We start from the raw sequence: 23,250 nt of genomic DNA, 5'->3' as shown, positions 1-23,250 counted from the left end.
TATGGGGTTCCCCAGGGTTCAATTTTATCCTCTGTGCTGTTTAACGTAGAGGTCTGGAGGGTGGCAACATGAGAACGGGCCTTTTTGTGGAATGCTTTCTATAGGGAGGCTTGCCTGTCACCTTCATTATGTATCTTTAGGTGCCAGTTGATAATGTACTCTTCAACCAGGCCTTTGACTCATTAACATTCCATGTCCTTTTAAATGTGTTTGTGGGAGGGGGTATTGTTTTTTGTTTTTATTGTGTATTTAGCTGGAATTTGACCGTCAATAACAGTGCCCTGGCAACATTTGCGTCTGGATTTTCACTTTTTGAAATCTGGCAACCCTATCCAGAGCCACCCAGACTCTTAACATAAGACTGCTTATGACCTTGCAGTCTTTGCAAAATCTATTATTGGCGATTAATTTTTGTTTTTGTTTTTTTATTATACCTGTACCTTGATACATTTCTGAAAATGTCAAACTGATGAAAAGGTGTGTGTTTCTTACCAAAGTTGATTTTTTGGGGGGTGGGGGTCAGAATTCATGAACAAAAAGTCATCTTTGGAAAGCAGAGCTGCCTTAATTTGTGACTTCGCCATATGAAACTTGATCAGAACATTCTCAGTAGGAAATTGGGGCTAGCAAATAGCAACCTGCCTCCATATATATGCAAAGATGTGAAGCATGCAGCATTATTAGGGAGCCCCTACCAGTCTACCAGTATTTTGAACATTTGCTCCTTACCCTCTGAGTTGCCATTGATTTGATCTTTTTCATTTGACCCCCTGATGCCTCCCAGTCCACCCCTTTCCTGCCTCTTCATTTCTTTAGGATAATGTCTTAATTGCTGCACATGCAATGGTATGATCAAAATGTAATATATTATTGCCTTTGTTTTGTTGCCTTTTAAAATGCTTGGCCTTGATGTTTTATTAATTTGTCATTTTATTATTTATTGCTTGGGGTATTAAACAGCACACAACATACAAATGAATGTAAATCATTCTTTGACATATAGACTTATCACTTACTTTTGTTTATAAATACGTTTGACATTTCTGCGTGCCCCCCACTTCTTCTTCGTCTTCTTCTTCTTCTTGTTGTTGTTCTTCTTTTTTAATAGGTTAGAAAAAGAGAACATTCAGCACAGCTTTAGCAATGAGGCAAAGACCCGAGCCCTTCAGGCCCAGCAGCGAGAGCAGGAGCTGACACAGAAGATGCAGCAAATGGAGGCCCAGCATGATAAAACTGGTAGGTGGTAGGGAAAGATTAGAGCCTGGGCATTCACTCACAAGCCCGGCCCACGCCTTACTGTGAAATGACATCAGGAACACCTGTAACCTTTGGCTGGCCGAAGGGAGCAGATGCTAACTACACCGGAGATTCCGAATTACATATTAGTTAGCGTTTAAAAGAGAAAATGGAAAGTATTGCCCACTGTCTGTTGATTTCAGAGTGCTGCTCTCACATCTGTTGCACCATCTGGATTATGAGTTTATTTACCTGTGTTCAAGAAACGTAAAGCTGAGAGGGACCACAACAAAGTAGAAAAACAAAGGACTTGTTTTTGGCTGGATTTTCAGGCACACATGTTATATAAAGAAAATAGCATCAGAAGCTCTGCAGGAAATGCTCTGAGCTTACAGTTAAAGTCTCTTGAATAGCATTGAACAGTTCCCACAGTACACACATTATAGCTACTCTAAAAGCTTAATGAGTTTGCTTCAGAATCCAAACTGGAGAAAAGCTTTAGCCATTAATCGGTACTTAATTCACTGTCGCAGCTGGATGTAATTCACTGGCTCCAAATTAATATGTTCCTTTATTTAATCTTTGCAGGCTCACACATTTTTAGAATTTGTATTTTCTGTCCTCCTCAAATCTAGATGGATCTTTAATCCTTTGCAGCAGTGAGAGAGAACCTGAAGAATGCAGTTTAAATTGATAAATATAGGACATTGGTAACAGCTGGCAGCATGACTGGAACCTGATGTGCTTCAATATTTTGGCACAGCTGACCTGTAATTCTTTACCTTTTATAGTATGAAAGTAAAACGGATTTACAGAATTGTTGACAGTCAAAATATTATGTGTGGTCCTTTTATATCGGGGGTGGACAAATTGCTTTTCAGGTCCACATCAAAACTATATCATGAGCTGTAGAATGGCAGCAAATTTGCATATTTAAGCTGTAAGTAGCATTGCTCACAGAAAATATGCATAAATTGCATATTTTAAAAACCTGAATTCTGAAACTACAGTTGGTGGATGTGTTGCTGTTGGCAATTCAGTGAGCCCCCAGTAATGCATTTAAATGTGTGTACAGACTATAAATGTTGCTAATCAGTTTAGTAAGACGGGGAATCATATTTGTGTATTTGCCTTTTTAGATCATATCCCAACCCTCCCATAATCTCTGTATCTGGGCTTAACCAACTATTTATCATTTATTGAAAGAGAGGAAAAATAACAAATAGCTCCAGTTCCCACTGAAAAGTATATAAATTCCCCCAGAGTAGACAGTGACTTTGGGGGAGTTGCTCATGACCTGGGTGTACGTTATGCCTTGATCAGGCCCTCACTTGATCCCTTAGCCAGGGGAGAGAGGGAAGCTAGATCCCTGGTGGGACAGAGGACTGGCCAGATTGGAGGTAGAAGTCAGTTATCAGGGCATTCCAGAAATTCAGGACTGGTGTCAAGCATGGGGAGGCCGTCCAAAGTGGGTGTGGTCCACTAAGCTGGGTCATAAGGCAAAGCCAAGGTCAAACACAATGGAGTATTCTAAAGCTAGGCAGCATTCCAAGAGCAAGGTATCAGCAGAGGCCAGCAACTCAGGGTTCGTTGGCATAGGAAACAGGAGCAAATGGCTGGGCTGCACAAAACTAAGTGCCTGTGTTGTTCCAGCAACAAATAGGCTTCAACTGGGCTCTTATGCAACCTGGTCACCCAGACCTAGGTGCAGCTGGGAAGCCCAGCCTGCCAAGATTTCCTCTTTCCAGAGAGGTTCCTTATTCCTGAGGAGCCTAGTTCTTCTGGGCTTTCAAGTATACATTTTCTGATGTGATGTTCCCTATGGATTTCTGAGCCCAATTTCAGGTATTAATGTTGCAGTATAAAACTTAAAACAGCTTGAGACCCAAATAACTAAAGGAGCACCTTTGCTTATAGGTGCCTACCTAAATCTGCAGTCCTTCCCATTGTCCCTTTGTCAAGTAAACTGCATAGTGTGATGGCATGGAATGAGGTTTCTGTGGTAGCACTCCATCTCTGAAACAATCTCTCCCTGGAGATGTGCCTGGTCCCAACATTTCTCACTTTTCAGGGCTTTTTAGAGTGCTCTTGGTGATGGTGGAGAGTGTGGGGTGTGTGTGTGTGTGTGTGTGTGTGTGTGTGTGTAGTTATTTTAGTTTATTTTAGTCTTCTGATGCTTCATTGTGCTTATGTTATCCACCTTTTGAGGGAATATGGTGCTGGTGGTTTTACGATTTATATGACTATTACTTACGTTACTGTTTTATGCTGCTGGTTTTGTTTTAATATTATTGATAATTATAATATCGTTTTATCGTTACAAGCTGCTTTGGTTTCTTTGATAGAGAGCAGGGTATTGAAATTTTAGATAAATATTGATTGAATGAATATATTTGTCCTTTCATTGTTCAGAGAAATTTCTTGTCCTGGCAATCACAGTTTCTGCTTAGGTACTCAATGACTAGCTGCATTGCCCTGGAGCACATGTGTGATCTTGTCTAGTTCCTGGGATGCTTCTCAGAGTATACCATTCTTAGAACAAGATTATCTTGCCTTTCTTAACATCCTTTGCTAGCCTGGATTGCTAGCTCAACACTGAACTGACAGCCATCTCAGTTTCAAACTGTGTTCTGTTTGAATTATGCAGCAGTGACACCAATTCTAGCAGGCCAATCTTTGCTAAAAATGAATGCAATTATTTGCTTTATGGCTTCATTCTACACAAGTGTATTAAGGGAAAGGGACTATTTGTGGCATCTCTCTGCATTCTATACAGCACTTCTGCGTATAAGCAGCTGTGACTTGGCATAGATGTTCAGAACAAGTTGTCATTTACTTTTTCCTTCCTTATCTGTAAGATCTCACTTAATTTGCTTGCTTTGGAGAATAGTATTTTGTGCCCATTGATATTTCTAACATGAATAACAAGAAAGGAAAAGTTAAGACATATTGAACACAAATATCTCATCTCAAATGCAATTATATTAAATTGCTTCACAGATGAAGGAACTAGAATTTTATCTGCTATTTAACTGAATACTCTGGTTTGTTTTGTTTTTCATATAGAGGTCTGATCATAGTGCTTGCCGTATTCCATATTTCCCCTTGACATTTCATTTGATGAATTAGTGAATTAAAATCTTCAATAATTTAAAACTGAAAAATTCAAGATTTTTGCTATGTTGTAAGGTACAAAATTTCAAAGCTCAATTCTCTCCCCATCCCAACCTATACCCATGGCCTTTTTCACATATCTTGTCTCCATTTTCCGGTGTTTCCCATGTCTACAGTAAATTGGAGCTGTTGGCTAACAACTGCAAGAAGCTGTTCAGTTAATAATTTCAGTTACATATAAGGAAAATATTATATTTGCACTTTCTGAAGATTGGTGAAGTTATGGTGTCTTCATACCAACTTTCTGTACCTTCAGTTTTCTCTTAAAGACATCTATATTGTGCTGTACAAGTCCTCCTTAATGAATGTTTCAAATATACTTCCGCATATTCTGTGATCCATCCAGCAAACTAATATGACTCAAATGATAGCTTTTGTCTATCTCATGTGGAAGTTAGTTTGATTACATTAGCTGGTAGAACATGAAATATATTTTCTAAGGTCAGGTATTTGACCTCTAGACCACTGTAGCTTGGTGCTATGCAGATGTCCTTGGCAAGGGACATTTAGCAATCAAAAGAGGAATGTGTTTTGGTATCACTGGAATAATCTTTGTAGTACTATAGAACAGTATATAGTGACAGACCATAAAATGAACATGTTAATGATTATCTGCTGTGAAACTGCTCATAAGATTCATGTGGAACTACAGAACACTTAGTCATTGTAATTTCTCCTAAAATCCATTACATTTAGGACTGCTGGAAAGTGTGTAATGTGTGACAATATATATGCATCCTGTTTCACACACAGAATTACTTTCCATGTAGGAATTTTATCAGTTTGAACTAGTGCTGATGGTAAATTTCTCCACGTTCACCGACCCTTTCACCAGGGATGGATTGGAGCCGGGAATAAATTTTGGTTATTTTTCTTGAGCTCCAAAATGTTGGGTTGTTTTGGGGGAGGGGGTTGTGGGGGATGGTGGTCTTATCATTGCAGGAGCTTGCTCTCTTTTTTCCTTTGTTTAAAACAGTAGAAGCAGTGCATTGTCCTCACTAAGTCATTCCAGAGGTACTCTGGGAACGCAGCATGGTGGCCAGACCACCACTGGAAATTGGAATGGCATTCAATTGTCAGCAGACCCACTGAAATTGATGGACATGACTTAATTGGGCCTGTCAATTTTAATAGGTCTACTCTGAGTAAAATTGAATTCCATCCATCATGACCATAGCTACTGCCACCAAACCCTCAAAAAAAAAGGGAGCACAAACCATTTCAGCCCTCAAACCTTCCCGCAGAAATCACAGTCCCTATTCTTGGGATTTCAGGGTGTTTCACTACAGCTCAAGTTTGAAGCAACGTTAAAATGGGAAGGGGGAGACATGGGCAAGTAAGATCAAGATGCTCAGGAACAGGCTTGAGCGTGTTGTTTTCTTACCACTTTTGAAGGGACTTTTGTATTATGACTTTCCATAGAGATTCGGATGTCAATTTCTTTAATTGAAAACTAGGTTATAGCATTAATATAACACTTTAAAATGTTCCTTCTAAAATGTCCTGGATTACATTTCAAACTTTGTATACGTAGAATATAACATATGCACATTTTTTAATGTATGCTTTCTAGTTAATGAACTGGATTCCTTGCTGAGTTCGCAGAATGCACTCTTATCAAAATTAAAAGAAGAGTGCTGCACGTTGGCAAAGAAGCTTGAAGATATGACAGAAAAAAACAGGTAGGCAACATTTTTACTCTTTGTACACAGAGCTACTTGCAGGCTTACGACCTACGAGTAGCTAATAGAAATTTGTGAATTGATAAGCCATTTTTACAGCACTTACATAGTTCAGTTTTGGTATTATGTTTCTAGTCTTCCATATTCCTCAACATATACATTAAATGTGAACAAAATCACATACACAACCAGGTCTGCCCCACTGGTGAGGTAAGGTGAGCACTGGCAGATGAAGGTGGGTGCAGTCTGCCTCGGGTGTCTTTCCTGGGGGGGGGGGGTGACATCGTCGCTCCATCCCCCTTGGCCGCTTGTGGCACACACACACTCCGGGACGCTTGCGGCACGCTTCATCCCTGCTGGCTGCTAGCCCTGCCCCCAGGTGCATGGCATGCTGGCTCTGCCTCTGAAGGTGAGGCAGCTGCCTCGAATGGTAGAAGCCTAAGAGGCAGCACCTGCCTCACCTCCACCACCACCAGCACTGGTTTCCAAGGAGATCTTGCCAAAATCTTATAAGATCTCACGAGTGCACAAGGTCTCGCAAGATTTTGGCAAAATCTGTCTGGAAGCTGGCACTGCTGTCAGTGCTTTGTGGATGCCACTGCACAATGCAGGTCAGAGAGCCATGGTACCAACGGTGTGGCAGCAGTGGGGGGGGGGGGGAGTGAGGGAGGCAGCATGTTCCCATTTCTCCTCAAGCAACCTACTGCCCCTGTACACAACCAGTGTGGGCAGACTACTTTCTTTTTCCATTTCTGTTCACTTAGGTCTTAGGATACAGTAACTTGATCTTTTAATGTAGTGTGAGCCACAGAAAAGCCCTCAGACAAATATCACATTCACACACCTGTCACATTAGAGCTACTTATACACAATTAGTGTTAATATACCTGTGGCACTAATGTAGCAACATGTATGTGGACAGGTGCATGTGGTAACTATATTCAGACATGATAAAGACTACATAGACTGCTGACACATCTTTAAATCAAATCTTATATAGTGGTGCCTTTAAGGTACATATCCCTTTCCTCTTTGCCCACTTATTGGTGAACATATAATCCCATCTTGCAAAAAGTAGGTGCTTATATCTGATAAATGCCAAATGTATTGGCTGCATTGAGGCATCACAATAAATTATGACCTATCTTGACAAACAGAAGCCTAATCTCCTTCTGGGCTTGAGTTGTCCCACCTCTCCTCTCTGCCTCCAGCATAGCTGGCTTGGGATATGGCACCTCACCAACACTCCTAAGAAGTAAGAAGTAGACACAGCTTTGGGTCTGAAGCCCAGACATTTGTTAATATGCTTCAGAATGTAGTAAAAGATGCCCTTCTCTTCAAGTAGTGTGTGTTGAGATCTGTCCCCAAACTCTGATTTGTATGGAAGACTCACGTGGTTATAATAGTGTGCTATTGTTGAAAGAGCATTTCACTTTCTAATTGAGAGACAATATGGTGAGTTTCATTGCTCCAGTTAAATGATATATATTGAATTGTAATTGTTTACACTTGCTCCTTAACCATCACAGTTTATTCTCTGTTGCTGACTGGGTTTGTACCTATTTTGCTCTGTAGCTGTTGGCATTAGCACAACACTTTCTTCAAACTATACAGGGCACCCATGGACACCCAGAGCTTGGAGCAGGCCTAAGAGATGATGCTTAAATGCTTGCTAGTTTTTTTCAGCAGTTGTGTAGCTTCTGCCAGGAAGTTTCAAAAAGAAAAGCCCTTTTCCAATTATTTGTAGTGTAGTACAGATAGATAGGTTTTGTGATTTCCCCTCCCCCCCAATCACAGGTCTCACCATTTTTCTGATTGAGCTTCACAAATTAATGCCTATTAAATACTCACTTACTTTGGGTAAGATTGCCTAGGATTGGAATTAAAGATGCATAAAACATTTTGAGGTCTTCTGTTGAATATACTTAGGTTGCCTGAAGATGAATTTACGTTATGGAAGTGGGTTGCAAACATGCTTTACTGTGTTCGGATATTACCTTAAGTAATGTATTAATAAAGCTAGCCTTCAGGCGTAATTGGTGTGTAGAATCTATAATAATAAAAATTGTAATGAGCGAAAATTTCCCTACATATCTGGGCGGATCTTGGAAGTGTTTGATTTACTCCCCTCAAGCTGCACAGTTGACACTGTGTACACATGCAAATGTAAAAATACAGTCCTACAGTGTTCTCGGTATAATTTTGCTTACCCTCTTTTTGGGTTGTCCCAAAGTTTGAGGCTTGTGGATTGATGCTTGACACTGCCCATTGTGTATTTGTCATTTGCGTTTTGTAATTAAGGGCAACAATGGGAGTCCATTGGGTCTCGTTATATATAATGGTTGGTTTAATTTGTTTCACTTCTATCTTGTTAATTGTAAATTGATCATTAAGATTTGAATTCTAATCTGTCACTAGGGTTGAGTGTATTGAAGCTAGAGAAATGATCCTGTTTTTAATCACTGATGATGAGAAACAAATTTTACCATTTCAGTGCATATTGCTGTCCATATATTTTAACACTATATTTTATGGTGTTATAAATATTGTTAAATGACTTTTAGTGTAGTTTTACTGTTTGACTATAATGGATAAATTATATTACCATTTTGGCAACAGTAGGCATCCAACTGTGTGAGTTTAATTGAAGTAAAGAACACGCACCCGGTTGAACTGTTTTTCTGCATGTTTGATTGGTGCTCTATTAGAAGACGGCAGTCATTACACTGAAGCACTGTGAGGAAAACATTTGCCCAAGGTAGAGAATCAGAATGCCAGGCATTCTGAAAAAACCTACTACGGCAGTGATACTCAGCCCCTTTTCTGAATTATCGAGTTTTCAATTAAAATCAATAGAACCTACCTCACATTTAATTATAATACTATGAAATGGTCAGATTCGTGAGAAATGAAAAAACCATTCTAATGGACAAAGCATCTAGGTTGGAATTTCTATGCTGCCTACCAAAGGTTGGAGGAAGAAAGCTGGCCATGAGCCACCTTTGTACATATCCTAAATGTTGAATTGATTTATAGGATAGTGCAGCTTTTTGACAGCATCAGATTTACAGGGGCTTCCTGATGTTTTATTTTGCAATGCTACTGCAATCGTACTATTTCCATTGCTCTGCTTAGAATTCAGACAAGCTTGTTGGGCTAGTAGCAAAACCTAGAGTCCTAAGATAGACTTTACCCAAGGAATCCCTTCTGCAATTAATCGGTTGGACCCAGCTCTGTCCCTGGGGGCCCAAGTAACCTCAGTAGCCAGAAGCCACTTTTACCAGTTCTGCCTGGTATGACAGCTATGACTGTTTCTGAACTGGGAAAACTTGGCCACAGTAGTTCAGGCACTGGTGACTTCAAGACTGGATTACTGCAGTGCACTCTATGTGGGGTTTCCCTTGTCTTTGACCTGGAAACTGCTGCTAATGCAGATTGCTGCAGCATATAACAACTCTGCTGGTTGCTGAGGTGCTGGTTGAACCCAGCTCAAGTTCAAGGTGTTACTGTTGTTACATAAAACTCTTAATGGCATGGGGTCGCCTTGCCCAGCATGTGACCACTCAACTTCTTTCATCTGTGAAACTGGTACCATTACAGGTGCCACACAATACTTGTTCTGCCCTTCTATGAAATCTTTCTTTTATTCTGGGTGTACCTACGCTTTGGAACTCCCTGCCTAAAGGCATAAGGTAGAGACATTCAATATGCCTGCTTAAAACATTTTTGTTTAGGCAAGTATTTCTAGACATGTAGGTGCTGATGTGTTTTAATCTTTTTTTTTGTTTGTTTGTTTTCTTTACTGCTTATTTTAACTGTCTTTATGGATAATGTTAATATTTCTTAGAAACTGCTTAGAGGTTTTGTTACTCTCCAGCACTATATAAATTTTGTTAGGTAAAAGAGATGATGAGAAAAGAAAAGAGATGCTTTATGTTGAACAAATCTGTAGAAATCAATTTATTTGCCTGTACTGTTTTATTAACATTTGTATAAAGCCTTTTTGTAGTGTGGACTTCTTGCAGTGTGCAGTCCATTTCTTGTGCATTTATGGAGGTGTAAGTTCACAGAGGAAATTATTTCCCATTAAATATTTAGGATTGCAGTTTTGCAATAGCTTTATAATATCTTCTTCTTGCCTGGTGGTTCATATCAAAGAATGTATAGTGTTGTATAAGGTGAGTTTCATGCATTACTAATAGCCATCTTTCTTGTAACCCATCTGCCAAAAAAAAATCCATACAATTTTTAAGCCAACTGCTGCAATACTACTTATTTTAATTTTAAAAGTAAGTAAGATGCTTCCCATGCAGATGTATACTGGACTTTTGTTAAGGTGGTTGCACACTGCAGGATAAAATCTGGCAACATCCATCATCAGTGTGCTTAATTCTCCAGGTCTGAAGTCAGCCAGCTTACTCAGGAAAATGAATATGTCCATGACAGACTTGAGAAAATGCTGAAAAGGAATGATGAATTGGAGGAGCAGTGTATCCAACATGGAAGGATGCATGAGAAAATGAAGCAAAGGTAGGAGGATTTAGTAATTTATCCCTATGTGGGTCTACAAACCTTGTGGTTCCTTTGATGTGCATGTTCTTAAGTTTCAGGAACAAGAACAAACTACAGTGGTACATACGCTTCAGGTTACATATGCTTCAGGTTACAGACTCCACTAGCCCAGAAATAGTACCTCGGGTTAAGTACTTTGCTTCAGGATGAGAACAGAAATTGTGCTCTGGCGGCGCCGTGGCAGCAGGAGGCCCCATTAGCTAAAGTGGTTTTCAGGTTAAGAACGGACCTCCGGAACAAATTAAGTACTTAAACCGAGGTACCACTGCATTTTAGACTATGGTTTCATTTTGTAAATATTCTGGGTATTGTTTCAATACACATGCACGGTATATTAAGCATGTATACATGCACCCTATATTAAACATGCACTTTAAAAAACCCCCAGTTAATTTCACACACGATCTTAGGCTGTTTATATTGTCTGCACTGACACTCATATGAACGGTCTAAATATATGTTATTCAAATAAGCTTGTGTCCTGTTTAAGCAGAAAGTATGTTTGTGTCCTAATCCTTCATTAAATGGCATATTTTTCACTGGCTTTTATTTTAAACCTTTTTTACTTCCTTATCCGTAAAACTTGAAATCTCATTTAAATATCAACAGAACAGCAGTTACCTTTTAAATAAAATGTTTGAACATAGAATGTATTTTAGCTCCCTACCCAGTTGAGGCTAGCATTGATTTTGATTTTAGGTCTAGGTGCCACACTCTCCTTAGCAGTAACGGAGTAGGGAATGGGGTCAAGTCTTCTTCGTTTCCCATGTTCCTCTTGCTGAGAGAGAGGTGGTAATTTGTATGGTTACATCTGACCCAATGTAATACTACAGAGCAGTCATTGCTGAAAAGTTGTAGAGCACTTGAAATTTTTCTGATGGAGGCTATTCTCTCCCATCTCACGTGATTCCGCTTTGTATTCAGTTGCAAATCAAAGCTCTTGCTTGTTGCCTCAGAGGCAGCTGACCTTCTCTAACATGCCATCTGCAATCACCCCTACATCTGCTTAAGAAATGCCACTTCTCTGTTTTTTTCCTCTCGCTGAATTTCTAAATGTCTTACTTGCTGTTTATGAATCTTGTCGTTTATAATCCTTTGGCCCAATTTCCAGTCCCCTTGGTAATATTCATATCAGAATCTATTAAGTTGCATTTTAGAAGTCAAATGCTTTATAAATGGCAACGTGTTTGCATTTGCTGATTTGGTAATTTTATCTACATTATGGACTGTTTCCTTATACATCCATTCTCTGCTAAACTACCATTTTCTCAAAGGAGGGACTCAACTGGATGCCAGAGGAGACTTTCCTGCTTTATTGATTTTTTTCATGTCGTGTCCCACAGTTTCAATCTCAAAGGACCCTCAAAGTGGCTTTATCTCGGTTTCTGCTTGTCTTGAGTGTCTGTCTTTTCTGTTCATGGAAAGAGAGATTCAGAGCTTTCTCTTTCTTCAGGTTTGTTGAGGAGAAGGAGTAGGACTTTCTCCTACCCAGTGAATCCCCCACAGATAGCTAGCGGAAGAATTCAGAAGGTCATTACCATTTTAGAATGGAGAGAATTCTGTTGACAGAAATGGAGGGAGTTTTCATGGCTTGATCTAGTGTTCTGATTGAGGGAAATAATAGTACTGCTCTATTATGCCTTGGTCAGACCACACACAGAGAACTGTGTCCAGTACTAGGCACCACAATTTAAGATGGATATTGACAAGCTGGAAAGTGTGTAGAGTAGGGCAGCCATGATGATAAAGAGCCTGGAAACCAGCCTTATGAGCAACAATTGAGGAAGTCAGATATGTTTAGCCTGGGAAAGAGGAGCCAGCCATAATCAAATATCTAAAGGGCTGTCATATGGAAGATGGAACATGCTTGTTCTCTCCTACTCTAGAGGCTAGGACCCAAACCAATGGAGATTCCGACTAAACATCAGCAAGGACTTTTTGAGAGTATGAGCCGTTTGACAGTGGAACGGTCTCCCTCGGAAAGTGGTGGACTCTCCTTCCTTGGAGGTTTTTAAGCAGAGGTTGGATGGCCATCTTTCATGGATGCTTTAGCTGAGATTCCTGCATGGCAGGGGGTTGGACTAGATGACCCTTGGGGTCCCTTCCATCTCTAAGATTCTATGATTCTATCAATGTCTTTAAGGCCTACCTATGTATTCACATCAGAACCAGCCATGTTCGTGTATGTTGGGAGGCACTTTCAATCCCAAGCAGGCTTTTGACGCCCCTGAATGGCAGTTTCTGACAACTTCTTCACATTGTTAACACCACCAAATAAAACGCTTTGAAGTGCCAACCTATTGGTTAGAGCTTATCTAAATTTACCATGTGAATGAGAATCCCCCCCAGAGTGCAAGTTCTTCCAAACTGGTGACCTTGTATCCTTTTCTTTTATTTTTAGAGCATACTAACAACACTCTGCATTTTTCACCACTGTACTAAAATATATACTTGGCCAGCGTATGAAACATCATTACCATGGCAGTGCCTTAGGGCAGAGAGAACAGCTCAGAAATATGATAGACAGGGTTTTAAAATGCTAAGTCCTCTCTTGTTTCTTATCTCTGAATGAGGCATGTTCATGTATTTATAATTAACACAGAAAAGTTATATAGAACAAAAATACGGTTTAAAAACCATACCTTTTCATATAGAATAGCCACTCTTTGCTCAGTTACACTAGCTTGTCATCTTCCTGATACTTGTAACTCCAAAACACAGTTTTAGAGTCTATGTAGCTCCTTTCACTTGCTATATACATCTATGTGCATGATTAATATTTTTTAAAGGGTTTTTAACACATACTTGATCTCTTTCAAGTACTACAGTTCAAAGGAAAAGCCTAGAGGATTGGCAGTTTGGGGCAGATGTGTGTCTATTCCTCAGGCATCAGTGGCTGTATGTTAACAATTTTTTTAAAAAAATGTTACAGCCATCTGTGTAACAAGACAGCAGAGATCTGCACTTGCCTGCTACTATAAATAAGAAGGAATCTTGTCTGGCTTCAGAGAAGTTGGATTTATAAAGACTTGATGTGTCAAATCCTAATTGTGTACCATGCTGCTGGGATGTGTTGGCAGCCAAGAACCTGAAGTGGTCTTCCCTTCAGACATTTTAGGGAAGCACAGCATTTCTGGAAGCTGTCTCTCTAACGTATGTGTGATTTGAAGGTTGTGGTTTTTTTAATGTGCACTTCACCCAACGGAATTGCCTGCTTTCCCCCTTCTTTCCTTCCTTCTCTCTTTCTCTTCCCCCTCTCCTCCCACATAGACAGTATATATGACTAAACAACACTATTGTGAACTTTAAATCTTCAAGTGACCCATTTAATTCAATTGAGTGAAATCATGGTAAAAGGGTGAATGGTTGCAATTAACTTACAGTTTCTACAAACTTTGTAGAAATTGTGCAGTCGGATCTGTTTAGAAAATGTGCTGTGGATTAACAACCAGTTTGTTTTTACTTTTTAATTGGCTTTCATTTTTTAAAACCCTAGGGTATGATCCAGACCACTATGTGTTCAGCTCGCACACAGATGATTCCCAAATGATCAATCAAATCTGGTTTTCTTCCTATTGTGCCCCTGTGTACACACAAATGGGCATGAAAACAATCAGCACAATAGGGTACTAGAATAAATGGGCAATTTGTGTACATCTCCCATATTTTCGTTCATCTCTCTTTCCCATCTTGACATAAGTTACTTGTACTCTGGGACCCATGCCTGGATGTAGACAGAAGGAAAGGGGTGTGTAAAAGAGTCTTCGTGTGAGGGTCTGGCACCTGTGGTGATCTGGATTACTTTACAAAACAGCTTGAATTATCTGTCATGTGCAGCAGGTTTAGTGTAGTTTCTGCACAGAGATGGATGCTATGTTTGTGAAAAGGTTCTGCCCAACACACAAGAGAAGAACACTTATACTTCTATCAGTTTTACGGCATTGTGGTAAAAAAATGTTTTTCCTAAAGCACTAGTTTATACCTAGAAATAAATACGGCTATCTACCTATATGAACGTATTATCCTGAATTTCATCATACAGATTTTTTTTAAAAAGCTATTTACAACAATCTTTGGTGCAGTATGACCAACTTACGTTCAAAATAAGCAAATAATGAATGATGTAGAAATACATTGCCTGCAATCTTCACATTTCTGAATGTTTAGAACAGGTAGCCAACATAGTACCCTCTAGATGTTGCTAGACTACAACTCCCATCATACCTGACCATAGATGATGTAACTGGAGTTGATGGGAATTGGAGTACAACAACATTTAGAGAGTACCACATGGAGTACCTCTAGTTTACTATATAAAGAAAGCAATGATGCAAATCCATTTATCGGATTGTGTAGAATAAGTATATAAGACTATTTAGGTCATGCTTGGAAAAAATTATTTGGAAAACATTCTTGATCAGTTTCACACCATTGTTTTTCCAGCTGAAGCATGGCTAAGTCATATGATGAGTTTATTTATGCCTCACAATGTCAGCCACAGGTAGAAGAACTTAAAGTCACAAGTAAATGACATCCTTCATATTCTTAGGTACCTTTCAAACACTGGAGCTGCTAATAAGAGCCAGTGTGGTGTAGTGGTTGAGAGCGGTAGTCTTGTAATCTGGGGAACCGGGTTCGTGTCTCCGCTCCTCCACATGCAACTGCTGGGTGACCTTGGGCCAGTCACACTTCCTTGAAGTCTCTCAGCCCCACTCACCTCACAGAGTGTTTGTTGTGGGGGAGGAAGGGAAAGGAGAATGTTAGCCGCTTTGAGACTCCTTAAAGGGAGTGAAAGGCGGGATATCAAATCCAAACTCCTCTTCTTCTTCTTCTTGTGAAAACAGGATATTGTTGTGTTATGAGCGCACACTCTCCTATTTTAAATTCTGCTTAAGCCATACATTTTTTTCTTTTTAAAGTATTTCTGCCATGGCCAAGATTAGAATTTGGTACCAAAAAATCCTGTTTGCATGGCCCAAACTTTCAGTATGTTTTATCTTAGGGAAAGCTTCAAGCTGCTAATCTAAGATCAAAGGATTGAGTCAATGCAACATAATCCTAGCAGATTTATCAAAGAAAATTGTCTAAGTAATACTAGATAACAAGAACAGCATGATATATCCCACAACAGGCTTCTGTTTCAGAAGCTACTCAGGAAAATACCCATGGACAGAAGTTACCGTCACAGAAAATACCCTCCTTTTACTTTCAGATCCATATTGTGTAATAATTCTTAATGGGACTCTGCTTCTTCTAATAACATATTTCTAGTGGTGTGGTTTGCCTTTTAATGGTGTATATTTAAATACCTGTCTAACTACATCTGTCTCACTTTTCTTCATTCCATATTATGGATGCATCTATTTTTTAAAAAGCTTGATTTCTGTGTAGAATCGCTGCAATATTTCAGAATGCACAGTACGGGGTTTTGCAACTACCGACCAGAGAAAGATCCCGCACAGAGGTTCAGCAGCAAATACCCACTTTGGGTATTGAATAATAATTGAGATCTTTGTGCCGGCCTTACATGAACTCCAAATAGCAGTAAAATCTAATTACCAGCCCATTTGGTAAAGTACTTTAAGTGGTGCCACATTTGCTTGAATTGCCATGCTCTCTGTGACTTAAGGTATTTGGAATTCTTTTTTTCAAAGAGAGAGAACTTAAAATAAGTACTTATGAGTATGCCACAAAGCATTGTTAAAGAAGTATTTCCAAAATTACATATTTGCTATTAATAGTTATACTGGGGACTCAAATGGAAGTCATGTTGGGAAGCAACACAAATTAATTTTACCTCTACCGCATGGGTAGGCAAACTAAGGCTGGCTACGGCCCAATCGCCTTCTAAATCCGCCCCGTGAACAGTCCGGGAATCAGCGTGTTTTTACACGAGTAGAATGTGTCCTTTTATTTAAAATGCATCTCTGGGTTATTTGTGGGGCATCGGAATTCGTTCATTTTTATATTTTCCAAATATAGTCTAGCCACCCACAAGGTCTGAGGGACATTGGACCAGCCCCTTGCTGAAAAAGTTTGCTGACCCCTGCTCTACCTCATTTAATTCAGACAAAGGTATTTGTGCATTGTGGCTACTTAAAGCACTAGGTAGGAGAACACAGGAGGAAGGAAGTTTTCGTTCCAAAATGTGCATTTTATCAGGAAGCTTACCTGGAGATACTTTTGGCAACTAACAACATTTGATATCTACAAGAAGCCAGCTTGCTTATAGTTGTAATCTTGTATTCATAGGAGCCAACTCTTAGGGCCCAAGATCCCTCCCCCCATAAAATGTTTGAGGGAGCCAGGCCAAATCGATCGGCATCGCCATTCAAATGGTGTGTGTACACAGCATCTTGTGATTATGTGGGGTAGTGCTCACCTGCCCCCCCCCATATTTTATTCAAATTGGCACCCCTGCTTGTCTTTACTACTGCAACATGCATTCTGCTTTATTGTTTTGGGAATCATATTCTATGAAGCAATCTAATTCTCCGCACAGTTGTTTGGAGAGCATAGTATCAACATAGCTTTAAGTTTACCAAGTCTATAAATCATGATTATGCACCCATTGGAGGGATATTTCTTTTATGCTGTTGAGGAAATTGCTAAGGAGACATGTATTTTTTTCTGTGACCGTTCATATCGCTTAGTTCTTGGGTGCATCTTTTATCTGGATCAGGATCTGTGTTGGGTTATGTGACTCACCACTTGCTGAGTTGCTGCTTCTGTCAAAGGCTGCATTATCAACTGGGCTTTTTGATGCTGAGCTTCGTCATTTGCTTTGCTGTGTCCATTTGGTTTTCTAATTTTTTACAATAAATTCCCTGAATTCCACCTTTGTGGAACTTAAATAACAGTGCAAGTTCATATGGTCCTGCTATCTGCTTCTTCCCCCAGAAAAAGAAAAAGAATGAAATGAATGATTTCTGTCAGCTAAGCATCATGTGTTATATTATTTCTGTTAACCGTTTTCTTTTCAGAAGGCTTGGGAGAGTTTGACCTGACCGAGCTAAGATAAAGCACATCTGTGTATTGCAAAATTCACAGTTGGACAATACCCTTATTAGAACCAACCAAAATGACACACACTGTAAAAGCAGATGGTCTTGAGCATAGCTGAACAGCGCTTTTTTTTTTCTGAAACAGCAAAAATACAGAAAGATTTTGTGGTTGCATCTTTGGTTTCAGCAACTGCAATGTAGAACAAAACTGAGTGCTAAAATACCTTTGGGATGAAATTAAATGTAGGCCTCCTCAAAGAAGGAATACTGTGTAACCAAGGATTGTAGTATAGCTGGCACTGTGCACATGCTAAAACTTGAGCTTTGCTCAACAGAACAGTGCATACTTGTTTCACAGAGGAAGCAAACCTTGGCATGGACTGGCTGCCCATATTGAAAAGAGATCGCTTGCAGAGCCAGCCCAAGACATTTTGGCACCTGAGGCAAACCACAGGGTTTCCCGCCAGGAAAGAAGGGGTGAGTGAAGATCTACATTAGGAACTAGGAGGGAATAAAGATCTAGATCAGGATCTGCTGCCCCTGTGGATCCTGCTGTCCCTGAGGCAATCACCTCACCTTGCCTCATGGGTGGGCCGGCCCTGATCACTTGTATGCATGAGATTGAGAATTGTAAGAATTCCAAATGTAGGCTAATGCCTAATCATATAACCTATGCTGTTTGCTAACTTCTAGCGCACACACAAACCTCTAGTCTTTTTTAGCCCTGGCAAGAGCAAAAGCCTCCTTCCAAGTCACACTGCCCCCACAGTAACATAATGAATAGCCATGTAGATTTCCTAAGACTAAGCCCTTTTAACTCCAGTTCTCACATGGAACACCTCAGCCACTCAAGACCAAATATGATATGAACTTAAGTCAACTTTATTCTGATTGGTTCTTGTCCTGCATCTTTGCCCAAGGACTATCCAATCACTCTATGGTGGGAAACATATATTGATTCACTTGCAGTGACTTAGCAAATTCACCTGTTGGTTTGTCTTTTGTGTCCAGCCTCATTCTCAATCTAATCACCTTTTGTTTCAGGTAAGACCGCCTCTTAGGAAACTACATTTTAACTCTGTGTCACTAAGATACCATTTTGTCCTAATTTGGTGAGTTCTCTCCTCACGTATGGCTGTATTCAGCTAAATTGTTGGGCTAGCAGAAGTTGGGAGCAAAGATTCCCCAGAGTGCAATAAGAATTATGCTTGCTTCTCCCCATGCATGTCCGGTGACATCCTCAAATCTGCTCTGGAGTGTTGGGGGGACTTCCCCCCCCCCCACAACAGATGTAGGTGGCGCAAAGCAGGAGGAGAGAGGGGGAATTCTGTTGCACAAGGAAAATCCTTGTGCTGATGGAACCTTAGCTTTAACCCACAAGTTGGTCAATGCTTTACGTCAAATGGTGCCTCCAAGGGAGTGAACTTCCCCAATCTCAGCTAGAAGCTAGATCCCTTTCCTTCCAAACCTCATTCCCTTGCTTCATTTAAGGTTAGTTGGGAACTGCAAGAGGACATAAATTTTTGGAACTGCAATCAGTGAGTTCTAAAAAGCCCAAGTTACTTGCTTAGAGATCGTTTGGTGTGGAGTTCAAGGGCAGCCTACAAAGACCAGCATCCCTTTGGTCCCACGCCATCATGGCCAGTGTCCTGGACTATCCATGCTACATTTTTCAATATTTTCAAACTGTGGCATACTTTCACAAGCTTGCTGCCTGGTTCCTCACAGAGCTCCAATATACAGCCACAGCCCTAAACACTTTGGTCACAGTGAAATGTAGGAAACCTCCTTTCATTCTCTTCTCCTTCGACCAGCTAATTATTAACTTTGCTGTTTTTCATGGTGACTGCCATTTTAATTATGTGAATAAACAACTCTTATATTTTTAAACCCTAAATTGGGACTTAGTTGTTTTTGCAAATTCCCCCAAGGAAAGGCACAATGTAACATCCCCCATGATGTGCAACAATCTCCAGATTGAAGAACCCAAATATTTTATGGTTTCAGTTATTTAGAAAAATATATAAACTGGTTGAAAAACCCTTTAAAATAATATAAGCAATTTTCAATAAAGCAAAATCAGCAAAAGGTCAAAATCGGTATTTATTTCAGGGTTGCTGAAATAACATTATTAAGCAGGCATCTAAAACAGTGTAGTGAGAGTGCCTGCCTACTATTACTGTCCTCCTTTGTTCACCCATATAACTTACATATTAGAGTAGCATACGATTAGGGACCTGTTCAGGCATGATAACAATTGGGAAAACCATTAAGCTGAGAACACAAAGCTTTCTGACTGTCTTAGATCCTTAACTTTTTTTGGAATCTGTAAGTTATTGTAGCCTGTACCATATTTAGTATATACTGTGAAAATCCAGTACACTGCATTCATTTTCAGCGTGCATCTTTGTTGAACATTACAGATAAGCAATTTAAAATGGTGAAATGAGGCATGTGTCAAAAGGTCTTTAGAAGACTGGATATGAGCAGAGTTGGCTGTCAAAATGTCAGTCCCATGTCAACAAATCTACAGGATACGAAAGTGCCTAGCATCTTGTCCTCTTTGGAGTTCCATTTTTTTAAATAGCAGTGAGGCATTCCGGGAAGTGCATTTCTGGGGATTATTGCATTTCTCAGGTGGCTGAAATCACTTGCCCTTCAGCCTTATGCCTTGCAACACCACCCGAGGCAAGCAATAATCCCCAGTAAAGCAGTGCCTGCCTTGTCTTATTGCTTAATTATTATACCTATTTAATGCTACTTAGAACATTGTCAGCTGTTGAGAAAAGGTAATTATCACTAGTCAAATGACACACACTTTTTTGGCTGCCTTACGGATACACATTTTACTGGTACCTTGATACATAATGAAGCCTGATAGCAAAACTTTTGCTTGTCTCTTCTTCAAGCCCCAGCTGTTTCCCTGCTAAATTCATCCCATCTGTCTCCCCTTCCGTAAGGCTGTAGGCAGTATAGCATAAGTACAGAAGCAGTTCAGTGCTATTTTGGATAAACATAGCTGAAATTTGAATCCTTGCCATTTGCAATGCACACATTTTGTTTTACTGCTGTAAAGAGAGCTGTCAAAATAAAAACTACATGGATAATTCACTGAAATGCAGTCAAATGTAAGGAAGATTAAAATGGAATACACACAGAGACACACACTTAGGGTCAATTTTTATATAAGTTGACATGGGATTGATGACCTCTTAACAGCATTGAATCTTAAACACATGTCATTGTATGCAACAAGCACTCCAATCCAGTGACCAGTATAAGAGATCTTATCTCCAGAGTCCATTGATTTACAGTAATATATTATACATGGAACAAGTAATTTACAGGGTTTTACTTGGGCTTTCCCTCATGGGCTTTCCCTCAATCCATGGTTTGGGGTAGTTGCAATCAATCCAAATCAAGAGTAGGATCCATATTTCCATATCTACATTGTTGTCTTGGAAATTGGAAAGTATTGCAACTACTGTTTATGCAACCACTTTCATTTCATTTCCCAGCAGCTGTTACATCACATTGTTTTTTGTGGAGTTAACTGGATGCCCCTGAAAGAGAATTAGCTTAATGACTGGGTAATATTATTAATACAGTGAGTAATATTCTGTGTTTGGGTATTTATTTTTAGTGAGAAAGAAGGCGACTCAGTAGCCACTGAGATATGGTCTACATTCCTGGAAGCAGAGGTTCAAATTTCTATTTCTTTCTAAATACGTAGATTCTGTAAAACTTAGGAACTCTTAGCAATATGGCTATCAACTCTCCATTTTTTCATTTCTTCACATCACTGTCCATGAAGCAACCACACAGTTTCTCTGCATATGAGTAAACTCATCATTTTTTTCCTACCAGGATATCTTGTCAATATGATGGTAAATTTGTATTTTTGAAGCTCATTGGTAATATTTTTTACTTTTCTCTGCTTGAATCGACTCTGATCAGGTACTACAATTTCCGTTTATCATCTGACCTTTTCATTCCTTTTCAGTATACATTTCTGGGCTTTTGAGGAGGATCAACGGATCCAGTTTACCCAAGATAATGACTTTTTGGCAAGCTGGGATTCCTGTCCTTTCAATGCTAGTTTTACGGTGTTTAACCTGAGCAGGAATTTCCAGGGGTATTCCTAAAATAATGGGAAAAGGAAGCATTGGTATACACAGTGCACTGAATATGATAAGCAAAAAGTTAAATAACGCTGCTTGTACTTTCTCTGGATTCTACATATCATTCTTCTCAGATTCTGTCCAGGCAATGATTGAGCCAAAATTAGCCCAGCACATTCATTCTTCTGCCTCAGGTGAGAATCTTCAAAATGTTGCAGATTAAAACTGCTATAAAGGAAGAAATGTCTCCTGGAAATGCAGATTTCTTTTTCAGCACAGAATTAGGGAATCCTAAGAAGGAAGATGACATTCCTAAGTGTAGACAGCTGAATAATAGGCGATGCAGAAAATTGTCTAGAATTATCACATTGTTTTGAAATGACAGTAGACCTAGCATGAGGAACAGCGACTTTATATGAAGAGATTGCTCTTCTAAAACACATATGTGAACTAGAAATTCAGGCTGCTGCTGCATCCAATCACATATTGTAACATCATAATCTAGCCAGAAAACTCCAAATGTTCAGACATTGCTTTCAGATAAGAAATACTTCTACAGCCACAGTTTGACCAATTAATTGTGACTGTAATTTTTAGAGCAAATTTTAAGCTTTATAGTTAAAGAAAAAGCCTACCAACAATATGCAGTTTCTCATGCAGGTATTTTGTAAATATTTAAAAATACTAATAATATCTAAATGCAGGGTGGTTTCTAGAGTTGCTTAACATTAATTTTTATATATGGATAAATTTATGCATGAGAAAAATGCTTAATTTGTTGAATGGTATTTTCCACACATGGCTAAAATGGTCTCATGTTTAAACATATAAAAAGATGCATTAGCACTAGTAAAGTTATACCTGTAACACTGTTCAACATATTTAAAGGGATGAACAATATAGTAGAATGAGTAAATTCTCCATAATTACTCATTAGAAAAATAGATTGTTAGTCGCTTAGCGGGGGGCAGGGAGTCAAAACTTAAAAATGATACTAGAATATGGGGTGGGGAGGAGAATATTTGTAGGATATAAAATCCCCATAATGCCTTCTAGCCAGTTGTATTTGGTGTCACACTTCCCACCCCCCTTGTTTCTGCTCTATTTATTCTGCTTGTATCTCTCAGGGTGGCTAACAACACACAAGTGAAATTTAGCAATAGCACATATATTCTGACAGTGGTGACTTTAAATTTCTGGTAAAGAAATGTATTCTGGATTAGTAAATTTTAATGTCTTAAGATCTGGTGTCTCCCAATATATTCTCATGATCATTAATCTGGTTTAGCAGTACTGAGCTTTGTAAGTTCTGAATGTGCTAAGATAAGGTTACCAGATGTCCCCATTTCCCGGGGACAGTCCCCGGATTTACAAATCAGTCCCCTGACAAAATCCATTGAAGTTGAAAAGTGTCCCTGGATTCATTGAAAAAAATCTGGTAACCTTATGCTAAGAGGTCTG

General features: G+C 39.4%; 1 protein-coding gene across 2 annotated transcripts in view; it reads left to right on the top strand.

Moving 5' to 3' along the window:
- SDCCAG8 (SHH signaling and ciliogenesis regulator SDCCAG8) overlaps window positions 1–23,250 on the top strand; it is an 85,033-nt gene that overhangs the window by 46,715 nt on the left and 15,068 nt on the right. For both annotated transcript variants that reach the window (XM_083432168.1, XM_083432167.1), the window contains exons 14-16: window positions 1,109–1,236; window positions 5,984–6,092; window positions 10,491–10,622. In XM_083432168.1, coding sequence (XP_083288294.1) covers window positions 1,109–1,236; window positions 5,984–6,092; window positions 10,491–10,622 — 369 coding nt within the window. The remainder of the gene's footprint in view (window positions 1–1,108; window positions 1,237–5,983; window positions 6,093–10,490; window positions 10,623–23,250) is intronic.

This window comes from Podarcis tiliguerta (genome assembly GCF_965153285.1).
Source record: "Podarcis tiliguerta genome assembly, chromosome: 3".
In the NCBI taxonomy this organism is placed as follows: domain Eukaryota; kingdom Metazoa; phylum Chordata; class Lepidosauria; order Squamata; family Lacertidae; genus Podarcis; species Podarcis tiliguerta.
This window is presented reverse-complemented; position numbering and strand designations above follow the sequence as displayed.